General features: G+C 28.7%; 1 protein-coding gene across 1 annotated transcript in view; it reads right to left on the minus strand.

Moving 5' to 3' along the window:
- The window catches only part of Dhc1 (Dynein heavy chain 1), a 51,597-nt gene that overhangs the window by 20,919 nt on the left and 10,548 nt on the right, over window positions 1-20,130 (minus strand). The window contains exons 9-34 of the mRNA XM_024360536.2: window positions 19,599-19,916; window positions 19,173-19,380; window positions 18,914-19,075; window positions 18,609-18,833; window positions 17,029-17,201; window positions 16,786-16,964; window positions 16,478-16,665; window positions 16,210-16,404; window positions 14,983-15,121; window positions 14,749-14,906; window positions 13,318-13,436; window positions 11,051-11,178; window positions 10,780-10,976; window positions 10,425-10,610; window positions 10,218-10,324; window positions 9,338-9,525; window positions 8,986-9,263; window positions 7,946-8,186; window positions 6,691-6,896; window positions 6,457-6,620; window positions 4,472-4,594; window positions 3,940-4,132; window positions 3,718-3,848; window positions 2,493-2,641; window positions 527-696; window positions 216-442 (exon numbers count right to left, since the gene is read on the minus strand). Of these exons, the coding sequence (XP_024216304.2) occupies window positions 216-442; window positions 527-696; window positions 2,493-2,641; window positions 3,718-3,848; window positions 3,940-4,132; window positions 4,472-4,594; window positions 6,457-6,620; window positions 6,691-6,896; window positions 7,946-8,186; window positions 8,986-9,263; window positions 9,338-9,525; window positions 10,218-10,324; window positions 10,425-10,610; window positions 10,780-10,976; window positions 11,051-11,178; window positions 13,318-13,436; window positions 14,749-14,906; window positions 14,983-15,121; window positions 16,210-16,404; window positions 16,478-16,665; window positions 16,786-16,964; window positions 17,029-17,201; window positions 18,609-18,833; window positions 18,914-19,075; window positions 19,173-19,380; window positions 19,599-19,916 (4,752 nt within the window). The remainder of the gene's footprint in view (window positions 1-215; window positions 443-526; window positions 697-2,492; window positions 2,642-3,717; window positions 3,849-3,939; window positions 4,133-4,471; window positions 4,595-6,456; window positions 6,621-6,690; window positions 6,897-7,945; window positions 8,187-8,985; window positions 9,264-9,337; window positions 9,526-10,217; window positions 10,325-10,424; window positions 10,611-10,779; window positions 10,977-11,050; window positions 11,179-13,317; window positions 13,437-14,748; window positions 14,907-14,982; window positions 15,122-16,209; window positions 16,405-16,477; window positions 16,666-16,785; window positions 16,965-17,028; window positions 17,202-18,608; window positions 18,834-18,913; window positions 19,076-19,172; window positions 19,381-19,598; window positions 19,917-20,130) is intronic.

The raw sequence follows: 20,130 nt of genomic DNA on the forward strand, positions 1-20,130 counted from the left end.
GTTTCATCAAATATAACTAACTATTTCTTTTCATAACGCCAGTGCTGAAAATATTTCAGATTACTCTTTTCATAGACTAAAAATAAAATTAACTTATATGGCTATGCATAAAACTTAATTTAAATATAAATCAACAGTTTAAAACAACTTGAAGTGATACATTTAGATCTATTGATTTTATTCCTAAAATAACAAATAAATTTAGATCAGATAACCTCTGAAAATATTCCGAAGAGGTTGTGGAAACAATATCTTGGATAAATCCCAATGCATCTACCAATTCATTTTTAATTTCTTTTGTACAATCAATGCTGAAATCGACAAGAAAATGACTGGCTACTGAAACAAGGGCATCTCTTGGCCATGGTTGAAACCAGTTTAACGTGCAGCCAGACACCAATGCAGGAAAACGCATAGCTCTATATCTGAACTTCTCTCCAACCTGAAAATAAAAATAAAATCTATAAGTGCAAAATCCATAACAAAATGAAACACTGAATTATCTTTTAGTTTCCCATGTACTAACTGGTGAAAAACAAAAAGCAACATGAAGATTTTGGACTGTTCTTTGGATAAAATATTCCATTACTATTTCTGTAGTCAATGTTCTCTTAGGATTTTCACGCCTCATTGTTGGAGATAATTCAGACATAATTTCAGACTGCTCATCTCTTGTAAATAAATTCGAAATCACACCTGAAATCAAATCAAAGTTTTTTTAGAAACTGTACTTTAAAATGAAATTTGAAAAAATAGCGATTTATGACTGTTCAACAATACACTAAGCCTCTCCATCAAATAATTGACTATATAAAAAGGTCTTTTTATCAGAAACAATGATTATATTGAGTCTACAATAAAGAGGTTTTCAACTCAGAGCTACAATGAATAGTAGAAAATATAGAAAAACTTCCTTTTTTTCCCTTTCAGTGAAGCTTTTAATGTGAAGATCAGTTGGACAGTATAATGATGATGTAGCCACAGAAAAAATTAACATCACACATCAGAGGACTACCTATTTGAAAGATAAAAAGAAAGTTTTATTTAGCAAAGTTACATCCTAAGAATAATCATTGGAGCAATGATATTTTCAGGGATAAGATGATCCTACTCACTGCAAAGAGCTCTATATTACTATTCATATAGTTTTTTTCTGTTTCCTGAATATAAATAAAAAAGTAGTGTCAATGGGAGAAGAGGTAGATGGATACAGTTTAACTCTATCAAGAACTAGAGGAGAGGAGGAGAATGACTGTTCATATACCATCACACTTCATTAAGCAATGCTTTATATTTCTCAATAATTGCTAATAATCTCAATGCTCTTTATTCATTTCATGAGCAGAATATTCATTTCTACCTAAGTATTCTAAAAGAAAATATATCACTTAGAGCTGGTTGCATATTTTTTACTTTTATAGTTCTGATTTTTTTTTGTGAAGAAAAATGTTAGATATTTCCAAAAAATATCCTCTCTATTCAATGCTTACATAGATTAAGTCCAAAGCAAGTATAAGGAAAAAGGAACAAGATGATCATGCTGATCTAGTCCTTATCATATGCTGATAATACAGACCCATAGGGACCATAGAGGACCACCATAGAGGACAACAATAAATGTAGGAAGCCTTGATAGAATGATGTTAGGAACTGCAATGAAAAGGTATTTAAAAAAATGGAGGGAAGATAAGTTTTTAAGTACAAGATCCCAGTTTCCAGTGAAAAAAAAATGATGTTTTTTTATGATCAGTATCATGAGGTTGTCAAAGATTGTATATATTGACCTCCCAAAACTAACAAAGGGAGGTAAAAGGTTTCTTCATTTTTATTATAATATTTGATGAAATTTTCATTAAAATAACTACAGCGGAGACCAAGTAATTACATAAAATATTAACAAAAAACCAAATCACAGGCGAAGAATAATGTTCCCTAACTTAAAAACTTGCTAGTAAAATGAAAGCTGATGGATACTGACCATGTAAGACTCACAAATAAAGAACAAAGACCAAGAAAATGAATACAATCTGAACCTGTTGAAAAGAGACAAATTTGGTCATTTTATTTTTTTTTATAGGATTATATCCTAGACACCAGATTGCTCTTTTTGTCTTTGTTAGTTTTATTAATTCACAAGAATCATGTTTGCAAAATCAATCAATACAAACAAAATTAGAGCCCAGAGAAATAAAAAGATCCAAAGATAAAAAAATTATTCATAATAAAAAAGTTAAAAGTAAACAATTTTTACTTTCTTTTAAAAAGTAAAAGATTTTTTTGTCTCTTGAAAAACAGGTATATTCAAATATGTTAATTAAACTTGGTGGCAGCAATAAACAGTAGTTGGAAGAAAAAGAGCATATACCCTCTCTGAAATGGACTGTAATATTAAGAAATGAAAGATAGAGGTACCTCTCCAGATCTAGCTAAACAAAAATAAATCAGAAATTTGAATTATTTAAGTATTGTAATTTTCGGGATAAAAAATTAACCTGATGATAAAATATTGTTGAGATATTCTAAAAATATTTCTTCCTTGATATCCAGGTCAGTGAATATGAATGTAGTTCCCTTGCCTTGAGCCCCACAGGTTCTATAAAGAAATTTTATATCCTCCAAAAAGTTTGCCACATTGTATGAGCTAAAAAAAAAGGAAAAAAATTGAAAATTTATAGCTATAACTTTAGAATATAAAAAAATTAAACGTCCTGGTTTTCTTCCTAAAGTTTTTTTATATAACTATATCACATCAATTTCTAATTGGGGATAAAAGAATTATGATTACTGTGCAACTCACTAGTAAAAATGTTGATGAATCTGCATTATTATAAAAATAATTTAATTAAAAAAAATCCTCGACTATATAAATAATGCTATTTTATACTCTCATTTCATTTATGAGCCGAGATGCTATTGTATATCTCCTTAAACACATTAGTGGGTCGGTAGTGATGTCCATAAAAAATAATGAAACTGGGTATAGTAGTCGGGAGCCTTCCACATCCAATGAAACTCAAGACTCTTCTGAAAACACTTTAATACACTTTCTTTATGTTTACATGTGCAGATGTAACAGCTTTTTACAAGGTGAAATTCAGAGTTACAGAGATTGAATATACTTGCCAAGAGTTGTAATGGTAAGTGTGAAGGTACCCTACTACTATACTAAGTTTCATTATTTATTATAGACATCATTAACAATCCTCTAATATACTTAAGGAGATGTGCAATAACATCCTGTCTCTTAGAAGAAATAGGAGAATAAGATAGGGTTATTTTCATAGTCATTTTTTTTTAAATTAAATTTTTTTTTTTAAACATTAGTTTTTCACATTTTGACATTTCATATTTAAATCGATTGCCTTTGACTAGAATCTGGAGGAATGTGCATTGGGTATCGATACTCTGTTGGTATTACAATGTCTCTGAGTGTCTTTGATAATACCTACCAGTTCAGAAGTGTAAACAATGTGTAGTTAGGTTAGGTTTGAAGTCACTGGTCTCATTAATTCTGTTTAAAATTTGATAACATAGTTTGATGAGCATCCTTATTCATTGTACGATCATCATAATTTATTGATCAATTGTCTATGAGTCCCTCCCAAAACCATATCAACATATAGCCCATTTTTCACAACTAACATTATTGAGTCAATATTATTGTGAGTACAATGATATTGACTTTATACACATATCAAAATTAAAATAACATCTTACCGTGTTAGAGCAATTTGGAATGTTTTATAACCAGCAATAAAGGAAGCTAATTTTGTTAAAGATTGTTTACCAGATCCTCCTACTCCAATCAGCATAATATTCCCTCGTGGATGTCTTATTACTCTAGATATCTGTTAATGAATGATAATAAAAAAATGTCTTATTAACACGTATATTTTGAAGAATGATCAAACTATTTAATAAATTGATAAACTAACTGACCTTCACAAGATGAAGCATAGCATCAGGAAAAAATACCAGATCCATTCCTGAACCTCTGACCATTTCATTAAATTGAGACAAAAACATATCCAGCCTATCTTGAAGTTCTTTTATGTCCCAAACAGGTTCATAAACTTTAGGTAATTCCATATCAGCTTCTTCTCCTTCTTCGCCAGTTGGTTCTGGGGCATCCCTTTAATAACAGTATTACTCAGTAAACTCAATATTAGGATGAAAAAAAAGTTGAAACATAAGGGTCATTAAAACCAGTAAAATTATACATAATACAATCAAACAATATTTCTTTTTAAGATTGAAACATGAGTAAATATACAATAAAAAATCTGTATATTAGAAAAAAATGTTAATATGTTTATTAGTCACATAAATAAATTTATTTCACTTATACTACCTGATAATGGATCAAAGACATGTTGGCAACAAAAAATTTAGTGAAAAATTGAATTTAATATTTTTTTATCAGGGAAATTGTAGAATAGCATAAATAATATCATTTATGTAAAAAACTTGCCTCATAAAATCTACAAATGGTGGATTTGGTAGTGACATAGCTTTAAAATTTTCACCAAGTTCTGTTCCAATCAAATCAATCAATAGGGTGTCAAACCATTCTTTGTCTGAGTAAGATGTAAATCTGGAAATAATTTCATGGTTAAATAAAATTTTACTTAAATAATGAAACAACTAATTGTCAAATATTGTTTAACTTATTTTATGATTTTCAGTATAATTTTACAGTGTTTTGTATTCAATAGATAGAAAATCTTATCATTAATAACCTATAGAGGATTACACTTTGGTAGTCTTTTTTGCCACTCCGCTCCTTCCAAGTCAAGTAGTATATATCAAAATAAACAAAATCCTATTATCCATTAAGGAAAGAAAGATAATAGAAAAAAAAAATCATAAATCATGCATTTTGTTTTTTAAATGCACATGAAATATATCAAATATTGTTTAACTTATTTTATGATTTTCAGTATAATTTTACAGTGTTTTTATTCTTAGAAGAATTCTTAGAAGACATTTATGTATTTTAATGCATTCACTAATTATTATTAAAGATGTTGGAATTAAATGTCTGCAAAATCTACATTTTACTTCCAAACAATCAAAATTAGATGACTGTAGTAAAAAGTGTAAATAACTTATAAAAGTTAACATCAGTTGATTCATTATTGTTACTAAAAGTAGCCTGTTGTATAATTAATTATTTCATTCTGACAATTTTTGTCATGTCATAGAGCTTATTTAGTTAAAATGGAAAAACAAGTTAAAAACTAAAAATATTAAAAAATAAAGAGCAAAAGACAAATCTATATTTATCTGCAAGTGCAAGACAGAATCAATTGACCCCATGCTAACTATCCACAAGTATTTCACATCATTGATCAGCCCCATACTTTTTCCATAATTAAATTCATTTAGCATTCCCAAAATGTATCAGTTAAAGGAAAATCATATGTTTTCCCATTCCATAATTTAAACCAGCATACTACTATCTATATTTGAAACCAGTATGAATTTCAAATTAGAGCTCCTCCTATCTCATTTGAATTAAATTTTTTTTTCTGCACTTTTATGGGAATTTTAGATTTTTATTTATTTATATATTAATAATTATTACTCATATATATTCACATTGTTATTCATATATAAGTTACTTATTGTGTTAAAGCGCCTGATATTGAAAAACGGCATCAAACCCTCCACTCCCACCCTCCATGGTAGCCTTACTTATCTGAGTTTTCAAACAGACTATTATAGTGAGTAAGTCGGTCGATGTGCGACATGTTACATTCTCACAAGAGGAGATCATAACATAAAAAAAGCCAATCCTTCCCCTCCGGACCCACCCTGCTAAGACCCCCGGAGAGCTACGGCCCTATATCACTTGTGAAATATTATCTGAAAACGAGAAGAGGAGACTTTAAGATTGTTAAATCGAGCAATATTAAATAGTGCCTGAAATTGAAAACCGGTGTGAATGACTTTGATCTTTGTGTGATGTTTGTCCTGTGGATATGTACAAAACGTTTTTGTTTTGTAGTCAGCTCTTGGAGGATTTTTTCTAAGTTTTTATAGCATCCTGAACATTTTTTCTCATCTTTTCAATGTCAAAAGCTTGTGTCAAAAGACCCCATGCCCTACGGAGGATTAACTAAATAACTTTAATTTGGCCTAAGATCATTTCAGCTCATTCTATTTTTTTGATTTTAAGAGATTTTTGATGTTTTTAACATAAAGCAGAACTGCTATAAAACCTTTAAAAAAAGTAAAAAGCTAAAACAGGTCTGGAAATTTATGAAAGTTTGTGCTCAGCACTAGGGCAAAGGCAGACAAGGACTCTATTGACTCCCATACTGTATACATGTTCCTCTTTCTCTTTAAAGTGATGATTAATTAGCATATCATAATAGGTGCATAACCCCATAATGACCTACATTAAAAATTTATAAGAGTTTGAATAGATAACAATTAAATAACTATCATTACCTGTCAGCAAAAACTCTAGTACTTTCATTTTTCCAAAGTAGAAGTAAAATGCTTTCAGATTCAATAACATTAGATAATGTTCCAACCATTCCCTGCCAAATTCTGGATAAATCTCTAAGACTGAATACATAATGGAACTTAGCAGGAGTTGGTAACAGATGAGACTAAAATTAAATTTTTGATTAGATACATTTTATTATTATTATTAAATACAGAACAATGAAATAATGTTACCCTTGTTTCATGCCATAGTTTCCTAGTCAAAGGCACTAGTTTTTTTATTAGTAGTCTTACTTCCTGCGAAAATCCCCTTTTCAGGTTATAGTGACCTTCACCAACAATACGGAATATCTTGTCAACAGAAGCATCTGACGGAAAAGTACAATTAAAAATACAAAATTGCCGTTTCAGCCTGGAGGGAATATCATTCCTTCCACCACCTGGAAAAAAAAGATTATTAAATAGAATATGACAAGATTAGTTCTAACTATCTGATCAGTTCTCAAAAGTAAAAAAAAAAAAAGAAGAAAAATGGACATTTAAGGAAATGTCTAAAAAAGGACTTCCTAATTTTTAAAAGTCATAGTCCACTCATATAATAAATTTACAACCCATAAAAAGAGAACAAAAAAAAAATTAAATAGGGATTTCATCTATTCAGAATAAAAAACACAAAACTTTCATTTCTAATAAAATGATATTTTTTAAAAATGAGGTTTTGTCTATGGTAAATATTTCATTTCATTAATAGTTGAATATTTAAGATTTTACTTATTACATTTTTACTAATCAAATATTAAGTGTTTTTTTTTTTCAGTATTCTAAAACAAAATATTTCAATGGTATTTTATTATTTGTTTGTCTTTATAACCTACAATACATTTGAGATTATAAAGGCTAAGCTGCTAAGGGAAACCAGGCCCTACCTCATTACAGAGAATGATTTCAAACAATTAGGAAGTGAGGACAACTACATTTACTACAAAGTTTTCTTGTAATGGTGGGAGGAGACAGTTGAAACAAATCAATTTAAACTCCTCATATACAAAATAAAAGTGAAATAGAATTTTTATGTTTTTGTTGTTGAATGTCCATATTAGAAGAAGTGGCTTGTACATTTCTCTTCCGAAACCCATATTGCAAATAGGAAAGAAAGGATGAAAATATATTAAAAAGTAGTTTATTTTCATTTGTGAATATTTTATTTGTTCTTTAGTTATTTCAAATTTGCATTTTTTTTTTTGTTTGTTTTGCAACACTTATTTGATATATGAAAATAAAGATAAAGTAATTCATTGGTAACTAATCAGAGCAATTCATTGGTAACTAATCAAAGTGTATTTTCTTAATCTAAAATAAAACAGCAATTATTAAATATATATTAAATTATCTAGTATAAGAAAATATATTATTTTTAATAATATATTGCAGTTGTTAGATTTATATTATAAATTTAATTATATAACATAAATAAAAATTAAATTCAAACCAGGTTGTCCCATAGCTGCTACAAAATGAACATCAACGATTTGAATGAACTCTCCAGGCTTTTCAAGACTATAAAAGCCATTCATGTCCATTGCTTGTCTAACAATTTCATTAGTTATCTGATCTCCCCATTCATTTATTTGAGGCAGATTAATATCATCAATAAAAACAACCATTTTTTTCCCACCAGCAGGACCAAATAGATTTCCCATCCTCTTTTCAACAAAACTTTCAATAGTTTTCTACAAAAAGAAAAATATATACAATTTAAAAATACATATAAACATTAAAAAAGACAAAGTAATTTTTACAGTTTAGATTTTTCCACAATAATCTTTTTATTTCGGCCAAGACTCCCATCCCTTATACTGCCTAACCATAGTTGGGGGTCAAGTTTTTCATTTTTAGGGACCACCACTCAATGAGAAAAGTCAATGCCCAGGCTGGATTCGAATCTGCACCACCAATAGATCTTAGAATGGTAAGACTGCGCCCGAATACAGCCCCATAATAATCTCATTAATCTAAATAATAATGAAAAAAAATCTAAAACAACGAAAATAAAGTTTTAGTAAGAAATAAACAAGAAAATTAAATAAAAAATTCTTTAGTGAATATAATTAGCAATTTTTTTTTTTTTTGAACATTTCCTCCCATATGGGCATACAGTGTGGTTATCCTGTAAGTTACCAACCTACTATACATAAGCAATCAAAACCATTGGGTCAAAATTGAGGTATAATTTTGTTTTTATTTCTAACTTTCTTTTCTTTTTTTTTGACACAGTATCTCCTCCCTTCCAATCTGGCTATTTCAACTTAAAAAAAAAAATTACATGAAAAAGATAGACATTATTTTATCTAGAAAAAAAAATTGTACTGTTAATGATATTCAAAAATTAATAATACATAACTTATTCCAACAATGGCTAATAATATACTTACAAGTGTAAAAAGCAATGTCTATAAATATTTCACAATAAATACATAACCTACTATTGAGCTTAAAACAATATATAAATATTAAAAAAATATGATCTACCTGAAATTGATATGGACTTGTTGCAGAAGAAAAATTGAATGATCTAATTAAATACTTTTCAGTATTTAACTTTTTCATGAAAGTTTTCATCATAATTGTTTTAGCTGAGCCTTGCTCTCCAATCAACAATACCGGTTTATTTTGCCTTGCAATACAGTTTATAAGGTAGTCGATACAAACACTTTCAATTATTGGAACTAGTATGGTATTAAAATCTGGTGTACTTTGATCAGGATAATTGTATGCAGGTACTAATTTACTCCATGATTGCCAGTTACCTAGCAATAAAAAATGTTAGAAATATAAAAATAAATAAATTATGTGTTAAACAGAAAGAACTACTATTATTTACCATCTTCATTAATACCGTAACTAAATACAGATCCATCCTCATCCTCTAATGGTACAGGAAGGCTGAGAATTTTCATTTTATCTTGAAGGAATTTATTAAATTTCACTCTGTCTCCAATATCGAAAAATGCTCCAACTGACCAAACAAGTGAAAATAGATAAACACGTCCCAAAAAGTCTTCTGATAAACTGTAAAAGATACATTTATAAATATAGCAAACTATATATTGCCTTTTAAGCTGTGATACCTTATAACTTTTAAAAAAAATTATACATTACAAAAAAAATTAATGCTTCATTCAAAGATACATCTTGAAGAAGTCTCAAAGTCAGAAAAAATTAAATATGTATCCTACAAAATGATGGTGAGGAGATGTCTCTAGAAAGTAATGTTGATTATTTAATGTATTAAAACATTTTTTTTAATATGTGTAGATGACTGAAAATATGCGAATTTGAAGGAGTTGGGGAATTTGAAGGATCTATGTTTAATTGTTTTTCAACCAACAAAATAGTTGAAAACTATTTTTTTCTTCTTAATTGCAGTCCCGACCATCTCATTAAAATTAAGTCATTATTTTAGATTTTTTTGAGTTATGAGATATCACAGTTTAAGCGATGACATGGTACTTAACATTTGATAAGGATAATAAAAAGTAATAATAATTAATATTTCATAATCTTTTAATGTCACAAAGACTAATTAGTTGTATCAAAAGAAATGTCAACATTAGAGCATTTCATTAGTATAATAAAAATATAAATGGATATAATCTAATTTTAATAATTAATCGAACTATGTTCTTAGCTTCTATAAAATTCTTATAATGATACAGTCAGATATAATTTAAAATTAAAATACTAAGAAAAACAATATATACTTCAAAGTTGAGTTAGATGGTTCAGGTGTTTCTTCACTTTCTTCTTCATCTTCACTTTTAACAACTTTTTCCTCTACTGGAACTAAGGATTGCATAAATATTACCATCTATAATAACAGGAGAAAGCAGCATAGTAAGAAAACAAAAATTGTACCTATTGAAAAATCAACAACTTCTAAAATATAAATAACAATTTCATATTCTTACCTGCTGAATTATATTACATTGTAACACTTTCATAGAAAATTTTAGATTTTGTGTAGCATAAGTATAAGATGCTAGAAAGGAATTATCGAATAATGCACGAAAGACACTTTGCTCAACTAAAGATCTTGTTTTCAACCAAGCTTCAATAACAGGTTGCCAGTCTAAACCTGAAGAACTCATATACACCTTTAATGAAAAGAAAAATATCTTATTAATATTAATTTAATTACAATACAGTGTAGAATTTATTGTTCCATTTTCATAATGCCTTTTAAAATAAGTTTGTATGAACTGTATACATATATGATATCAAATCATAAATTAAAAAAAACAACACTAAAACTTAGAGTCGAACCATTCCATTTCGGGACACAGTTGCAGGTGAGGCATTGTCTATATTATGTGGTTCAAAGATAATTTTACAAGTTGCTGCCATCCCTAATCTATCTCCATTAGCAAGAGTTAAAGTTTTGTTGTCATCAAGAACTGAATTTAAATTTTCAATCCAGATACTATCAACCGGCCCATCAAGAACTAACCAAACATATTCTCCTAAAAAAAGATTTTAAATGTCTTAAATTATGTTTCTTTAAGCAGTAATTATATCCACTCATATTTACAATAACCTTTTTTCAATTTGAGGGTCTTCCTCCATAATGCTGAGAATATACCATCAGTCCAATCATTTGTCGCTACATCTAACCTCCCAAACATTTGAGCTGCTGTTATAGCTTTAGGATTCATTCTCATTTCCCTAGAAGTAATAAATACCCAATGAGTAACCAAATAAATATTTGATCTGAATTAAAAGACAATAAAAACTATGTTTCCATGTTTTGCTATGAAAATTGTTCACATCTTGCGAGGTAATTCTTAAATTAAAAAAAAAAAAAATACATGACAACCCTTCTAAAGGAAGACCAAAACACTTATTTAAAAATATATAGGTCATCTTAACTTTAAGGGCGTTTAATCCAGATTCCAGATGTTCAATTGAATTTTTTTCATTAACTTGTTCTCTAAATTTTACTAGACAATTAATGTATCAGACAGAGACTTGTTATTGAAAGTTTATTTCCTATGGAAGATTGTTGATTGACTGTGTGTAATAATGAATGGAATATGGTCCGGGTGCGGTCCAAAAAACGGTCAAAAAAGCTCAAATAGTAAATGGGTATACTATTTTTATTGAGCCAATGTTGCCATCCCCACTCCTCCCAATACAAACGGCTCACTCTGACTTTGACTTTCGTCAAAACAGGTATGAATACTGTCGCATCATTTTATTTTATTCTTTTCTTTTTTCATTTCTTAATTTGTACTTTCTTTAATATTTCTTCTCTTATTTTATCTCTTATCTATCTGTTACTATTACTGTTTAAATTTTTAGTAATTTTTTTTATTAAATTTTACTTTTCATTGTATACCCCTGTTATTTTCCACTTATGTTTTTTTTTTTTTTTTTTTGTTACTATGTCAAGTGTTTGTATCTTTTTTAGCCCTGACGAAGCCCTGCAACATGGGGCGAAATGTTGGCTCAATAAAAATAGTATACCCACTTACTATTTGAGTTTTTTTGACCGCACCTGGACCATATTCCATTCATTATTTCCCATGCATTGACTATACATTTCCAAATATATACTAAACTTATCTACATTGGGAGAGAAATTTCAGAAGAATATAGAAATACCAATGAAGCCATAAAACTTTTTATTTATAAAAAAATATCAGAAAATCATCAGGGCTGCAAGTAAAAAATATTGTCTTAGATATGGCTCAACATTTCAGAAAAATAGTCACGTTACTAAACCTATTACACCTGATTAATAGAAATAAGGCAGATATTAAATAAAACTATAAGATTTAGAAATAAATTCAGATTGAAAAATATGAATATTATCTCAATAAAGATGGATAAATAGTTTAGTCTTTACAAAATATACTACACTTTAATATAGTTGCTATATATATTATTTAGATACTATATATTATATTATATAGTTACTATATATAATATAGTTGCTCCCTCCTGTAAATAAAAAATATCTCAAAATTTTATTAACAAATGGAAGGATAATAATTATCTAGGTTACAAGAGAAAAAAGATCTTTTTGTCATATTTTATAGTAGGCTTAAATTTATTAATAGTAATTGTAAAGTAAATGTTTTTAGAATATTGGGATATAAAAGGAACCATTATAATAACTTTAATATTTTAAATTCTATTATAAGGCTACAAATTGAGTACTGCTCTCAGAAATGTTTGAAAAAGTACACAAAAGTTTTTTAAATTTGTTTACTTTAAATAGTACAGCGTATAACTAAAGGGGATCTAACTCACAGATATTTTTGAAATACTTTCAGCATAAAGCATTCCATTACCCAGAGCAATGAAATGGCTACAGTAATTCATTTCAGTAGGCAGCTTATCAAATAGCAGCTTACCAGATGATTTTTGTTTACCTGTTTGGCCTCTTGCTTACAAGTCAACAAAATGTCAAAGATTTGTTACTTACTAAATAATATAACATAATTAGATTTTTCAAATAGTAGTCTGAGCTATGACTGACTCTATATTTATTTTTCATTTTGTAATAAATATGAGGATGAATGACCAACAGTCAGCATAAAATCTGTGGCGAAGTACAGTAAATAAATATTTTGTATTATAATTATACAACTATTCTATATAAACTAAAAAACAACAAGAAACCTAGACCAAACTGGAAGGTGAGATGGTGAGTACCCAAGCTCAACCACCAGCCTAGACATCCACTTTATAGAGGTCAGGTGTGACCTAGGAGGGTCTCGTGATCCCAGAGATGATCCATGACTATTTTACTGCTTTATTGTACTACTATTTATTATAAAGTATTAACAATTATTTTACCTGTGATAATCTCCACATTTAGTTAAAGCAGCCATTAAAGTGTGTATACAAGTTGTTTTTCCAGCACCTTCTGGACCTAAGGTCATTATGCCATGCCTTACCCTTTGTGTTTCATATAGCTAAAAAGGAAAATGTATTAATTAAATAATAATTAACATAAAATTAGTAATTAAGATCATACAATTAAGAGTTTTTATTTTCATTTATGGATGCTTGCTGAGTCAGGAGATAAGATTAGTTCTATACTAAGCCTACTCTAGACTGTTGTGATATAAACTTTTCTCTGAACAGTATTAATTGAAAAATAAATGACACTTATCAATGACTTTCAATTAAATCATTGAACATACATATTTCATCAAGAGTATTCTGTAAAATTGTCACTCACCCAATAATACTCAGATAAATGACATGAGAGAGACAGTATCATAGAAACATTTGAGATAAATGTAGAAATTAAACACTATTTGTTTTAATTTTTACATGAATATAAAAGATAAAGCAATTGAAAATTTTAATATGCAATATTAAAATGGAAAACAAATCAATAAATTTTTATAACTACTGAATGTTTATAACAGGAAGCATATGTTACATGAAAGAGCATATCAATTCTTGAATCAGAAACTGATCTTTGAAGTATTAATGTAGTTTTTATTTAATTTTTCATTTTATTTAAGTTTTTTGTCATAATTGACGAGTTTGACAGAATACATCTTGAAGCTACTCAATACCTTATTAATGAGGATCTCCACCTCACCATCAATGAATTTACTTTCTAAATTGACATCAACATTGGGAATATCCACAAAATTAGCATGGTTTCTTTAAGATTTCAGCCTATTTGGTGTCATGCCTTTTGTCTGAGGAACAGAGACATGTTTGTTCCGACATTTGCCAAAGGCTTCTTGGTCAATATCATGTTGTGGCTACTTATCGGAACAAAAGATGGCAGCAATTCATCAGGGATGTTACTTTGTTGAGGCTCTATACTTCTCAACTAATGAGAGAACAGCCCAATAAAATGTTCAGAAAAACAATCTAACATCTACAACACACAACATTTATATTTTTATTTATAGATTTATATATGTGTGATTATCCTGTTTGAACTTTTAAAGCACTAAACCAATAGTGCAGGGGTTGAGGGGTTAGTGAGCAAATGAGTCAAGGAATAAAAAACTTTGGATTAGAGAGAAAAAATATCAATAAGGATAGTGATTATGATTAAGACAATTCCTAGATTCCATACAGATTTTAGAACTAATACCAAGAAGTAAACACTGAAAAACAAACTATAATACAATATTTTAAAAGTTTTGATTTTTAATATTTAATATAAAATAAATTTAGATTAAATTATACTTCATATTTAAACAATTTAATGATTGTTTATTTAATGGTCACACATTCAGCATAAGAAACAAGTACCTGTATGATTTTAAGAACCCAAGGAGGGTGATAAACAAGACCAGTTTCTTCAACATGTTCCATAATTGCAGCTTCCAATTCTGGATATGTTGTCTTCTCCAAAGACTGATTTGGAAATAAATCAGCAACAAGAGAAATAAAGAGAGGTTCATCTTCATCTAAAAAATGTATTTTTACAATTAAAACTTAAATCTGCTCCAACCAAAATTTCTGGATATGAAACTATGTAATTACCTATCAATTTGGACAAATTCATGTCTCTTAAAACCCTCATTACAATAGTACTTTCTGTATCCTTGAAATTAACTCTTTTTGCTGCACCAAGAGAACGTAACACTGATAAAATGTTTCTTAATCCAAAATCATAATGAACCTAGACATTAATTGAAGAGAGGTTAGTCTCAGAAATTTTTTTATAATTTCAAAGATATAATTAAATATTATATCTTAACTATATATATAATTTTGGTGCTATGTCCCAGTTAAAAGGGTTGTTAATAATATCTCTCTAAATGCCTTGTTATTAGTGCAAGAAGGAATGATTTATAGGCTAGAATAGAGCAACTAGGATAGTTGGAGAGTAACTGAAAGGCCACCAATCTTTCAACATTACCACAACACTAGAGGGAACCAGTCGCTTGACATTGTTCAGGAAAAGGTTTCTCTAATGGGAAGTCACCAGTCTTCAAACCTGGTAACAAGTATTACGAGAACCAGTCCTCAAAACTAGTAAAAGAAAGGAAAAGAAGTTGGAAATACATCAAATCAACAAATCCAAAAATACATGTGTACACATCTGTGTCTTCCAACATACTTGGTTTCTACCAAATCTATTCAGCCAGGACCTTGGTAAGCCAACATATACAAAATCCTGGGATATTTCAATGTTGCAGAGTCCCAACATCACATACAGAGATGATGTTTCAAAAGGAGACTGAGAAAATATGAACTTTATTTCCATTCATGTAGTCTCAAAATATTTATTTTCTTATTACTCTACTCCTACAGTTAGGCCATTCTGGTCATTCTCAAGGATAATTTATTTTAAATATCTCAGCTACAATGTAGTTAAAATGTTGCAAGATATTCTGCTTTTATCAAATTATATTTTAGTTAATCAACCTATATCTAATCCAACTAATTTACTTTTTCTAATATTATTCAATTTATAATTTCTATTATAACCTTATCACTCACTGATAGATTCATATTCAGTAGAATAAGTTAATCAAACTCAAGAAAGGTGGCAACAACATTTCAACAACTTGCTGAACCCCAGATGACCTAGGAACCCTTAGCAATAGGACCACTTAAAAATCATTCATCATACCTATTGTGCTGTGTTGTGATAGAAGAAGAAGAATAAATAATCAACAAAAGGCTACTAAAGTGATTTTGACAAGTTTACAAAGAAAATACTACAAATAGCACAATACAAATTTTACTTAGAACATTGTTTACCTGTTTTGTAAGTTGTTCTTCACAAAGTTTGTAAAGTGTATAAAATTTTCGGGCTAAAGTGATATTTTCTAGGAAACCACAGCTTGCTAATTTCACACGGATAATAATTTGCCTATCAGGTACCATCATTGCAACTGTTCTAAACTGAAGTTTTAAATTTTCAGGAAGTTCTTTTCTTCCAGCATATCCTGGATTCTATGAAATATAATATCTAAAATACTGAGTAAACTTGGAATATAACAATAATTAAATAAGCTAAAGTATTCACCATTGTAATAAATATACCAAATTCTGGGCACATATCAACTTGATCACCATCAGTAAAATAAAATTGCTTTTTCTTCTCTTTTTTAGCATTGAGAACAACAGCTACTTGCTGGGCTGCTACTGATAACACTGGGAGCTCAATACGATTAAATTCATCAAAACATCCCCAAGTACCTGACTGTGCTAGTCCTATTGTAACAATATTTTTAAACAAATATCTCCTAAATTACAATTAAACTATTTCTTTACATTTAATAATTTAAAAAGTGGTATGAAATCTCTCAGAATTTTTAGTAAAATAAGTATTACCTTTATAAATCCTTCCAAGGCCCTTATAATCCATTTGGTCAGAGCAATTGAATACAACAACATACTTTCCAAGAGTTTTACCCATATCTTTGACAGTTTCAGTCTTTCCAGTACCAGCTGGACCACAAGGAGCTCCACCTAAGCTCATGGCCAAGGCTTGGGCCAATGTTATATAGCACCTAAATGAAAATCATTAATTTAAAAAAAGTAATAATAGAAAACATTATTTTTGCAGAACATTACCTATCAGTGAGAGGTGTTATTACAAGACGATCCGTACAACCTAAATACTCATTTTGGTAAATAAAAACAACGTCAGTTATACTTATCCAAGTCTTATCTAAATCTTCTTTGAAATAAAATCTGCACTGTTTGAGCCATTCAAAATCATTTACAGATTTCACATTCATACGAACCTGTAAAAATAAAATAATTAACTTATATACTTACATTTAATAGATGAAAATTAAAATTCTTAGTTTTACAGTCACATGCACCAAATACTGTAATTCCTAGTATTTTACTTTGTTGTTCAAAGTTCCATACTGGACTAAACAAAAATACAAAAGTAGGCATAAATTACATATAAAATAAAACTGATTTAAATTGACATGAAATATTAATTAATTTTAAGGATTTATGTAAGATATATTATACCAAATCAGAAGAATGTTTTGACAAAAATAAAGCAGAACCCCACTTAATCAGTCCAAGCTTAGTTTCTTAAAAGAAAATAAATAAAGTTCTGAGCAAACAATAAGTTCAGTAAAATAAAACAAATAACTGACTTTGTGATTACTATTAAAAACTTGAAGATAATTTTTACACTGAAATTAATGTACTTAAAAATTATTTTACATTTATCTAATAAATTTAACTTCATCATTCAAAGAGTCCACAGGAAGAATGATTTAAGGAACAAAAAATTCAAATAAAGAAAATTGAAGTTTCATGGTTTTGTTTTAATTATGTAATTAAATTTTAAAATGTGATAGCAATGAATTTTTTTTAAATCATTAAAAATTGTTGTATATAACTTATTCTTTCCCCCAAAATAACTAGTCAACTCGTTTAGCGAAAAAAAATTTTTGATCAAAAGGTGAAAACATTACCTAAAATATAGCATAGGATTACTTAGATGATTTCATCATTTGAAAGTACTTCCTCATAAGGTGCTACTGAAATTTCAATTTCTACAAAAAGCGGACAAAAATCAGTTTTTCTATGGATTTGTCAAACAAAATACAATTACTTGATAAATTTACATTATATATGACAAAGATCACTTCCAACAAATGATGTACTAAGAAAACTAAAATACTTCAATTATTACATTACTAAAAAAATTAATTACTTTTTTTACTTATCATGTTGAAAAGTCTAATATTTAGACTGGAACTGTAAAAAAATGAAGAAGATTATGGTAAAGCATTAATAGTATTCGATTTTCAGGAATGGAGAAATTTATATAATCCCTCATTTTAGCAAAAAGATCAATTACAATAAGATAAAGGTAATTTAATCACTGCCCCATTTTTGGTGTAGTGGGATTAAATGGGTTACATTCTGGAATATATTTTAATTTTTACTAATATATGAGTTGAATAATTATCAAAATTTTTTCTTTAGTATACACCAGGTTAACCATCTCTTCCTCTTAATCAACAATGTCTCTGCCCCAACTAGGACGGATAAGCAAGGTTCAGCAGTAATTAGGATGTTAAAGATTTCCAGTATACATTCTTCAAGTAAAAAAAAAATCTTGAAATTAAAATCCATGCACTGATCGGAAACATAAATTTATTGTGTAATAAAATACTAACTAGAGTATCAAATATATCCCTTTGGTGGACATGTATAGTGATGAGTGTTTCAAATTTTATTCTTTCAAGCTTCGTAAGATCACGTGTAGTTTGATCAATAAGCGTGTTTAGTAATTCCAAAAACTTATTGTTCATTTCTGCCATTATTTTTTTATCACTCCTAGCTTGAGAGAGAGCGATTTCTGAATCACGTGTCCATATCATTTGTATGCCAAGTAAACCAACCTAACAAACATATTTTATAAATTTTCATTTATCAAATACAAAATTGACTTACATAAAAATTGTCTAATTTAATAATTCACTTGAGCTGGATTTTTGTCTAAAAATGTCAAAATATTGAAATTAGTGTCATTAATCATAGTATAAGCATTCCTTATGATGCCATGTAGTGAGGCCTGAGATGATTGAAGTAAAGCTGTAAGCCAGGTTTCAACACTTCCCTCTGCTCTCACAGTTCTTTCCAACTGCAATCATAAGTTAAAATAAAATTAATAAAGATAATTTTTGTCAAAGTTGATTAATTTATTTAAAAATCATTTTAAAAGTAAAATATTTACGCACTTGTATGCATTCACCTTCTGATGAAACTATTGCCGTCATTTTATTGTACTCAATATCATGAAATTTTACATAACGGGTGTTGTCAAAAATAGATAACAAATGGTTTTGGATTGTATGAGAATCAGATGCTTGTCCAAGAATTTCTAATAGAGCAGGATCAGAAACAAAGAAAAATCGTGGAAACATCATCCTTTTCTTTTCAAGATAACTAAAAACATTTTGCTTTTATTTGCTTTTTTAGTAAGACATTCAAACTTTCCCTCTTTGATAAAATGACAAACACCTTACAGTAAAATAAATTATACAGAAGGTAATTTTATAAATAATATATAAACATGCAAATAAATGTTATGTTATAGAAATTAATAAAATACTAATAATAAAACAATTTTTTTCTCTAACAAATTAATATATTTTTTTGTTTACCCGCTCAGAGACTTTTGGCATAGCTCCAATTGCTCTTGCAAATGAGGAAGCAACTGTTTTAACATATCATCACCAACACAGCATGACACAACTCCTGGAGTTTCATGGGCTCTTTGCATTATTTTTTGCCAGGATTTGTCAATTTTACTAAACCTCTTTGCTTCTTTAGGCAGTTGCTTAGCAATATCACCGCCAACAAAAACAGCCTCAAGATACACCCAAAGATTTTGAACAAGCAGCCATCTTTCTAATATTTCATTAGTATTTCCTAGGTCTGTAACCCATTGCTGAATTTGTTTACGGAAAGGGGCATTATACCTGAAAAACAATTATTACTGATTAGTTAAAAATTACTTATTAATGAATGAAATAAAATTATTTAACATTATTTTTGGCAAATTCAGTGAAGAAGGACCTCAGGTTAGATTCCATTTAACTAGAAACGCGTTGTCATCAGGTGAGGTCCACTGAGAAAGACCAGAGTATCACAAGGGCGAACAGAGTCCTCTTCTCTCTGTCAAGAATACTGAAA

Source organism: Halyomorpha halys, unplaced genomic scaffold (genome assembly GCF_000696795.3).
Source record: "Halyomorpha halys isolate HHAL.00 unplaced genomic scaffold, Hhal_1.1 Scaffold2091.1, whole genome shotgun sequence".
Classification (NCBI taxonomy): Eukaryota; Metazoa; Arthropoda; class Insecta; order Hemiptera; family Pentatomidae; genus Halyomorpha; species Halyomorpha halys.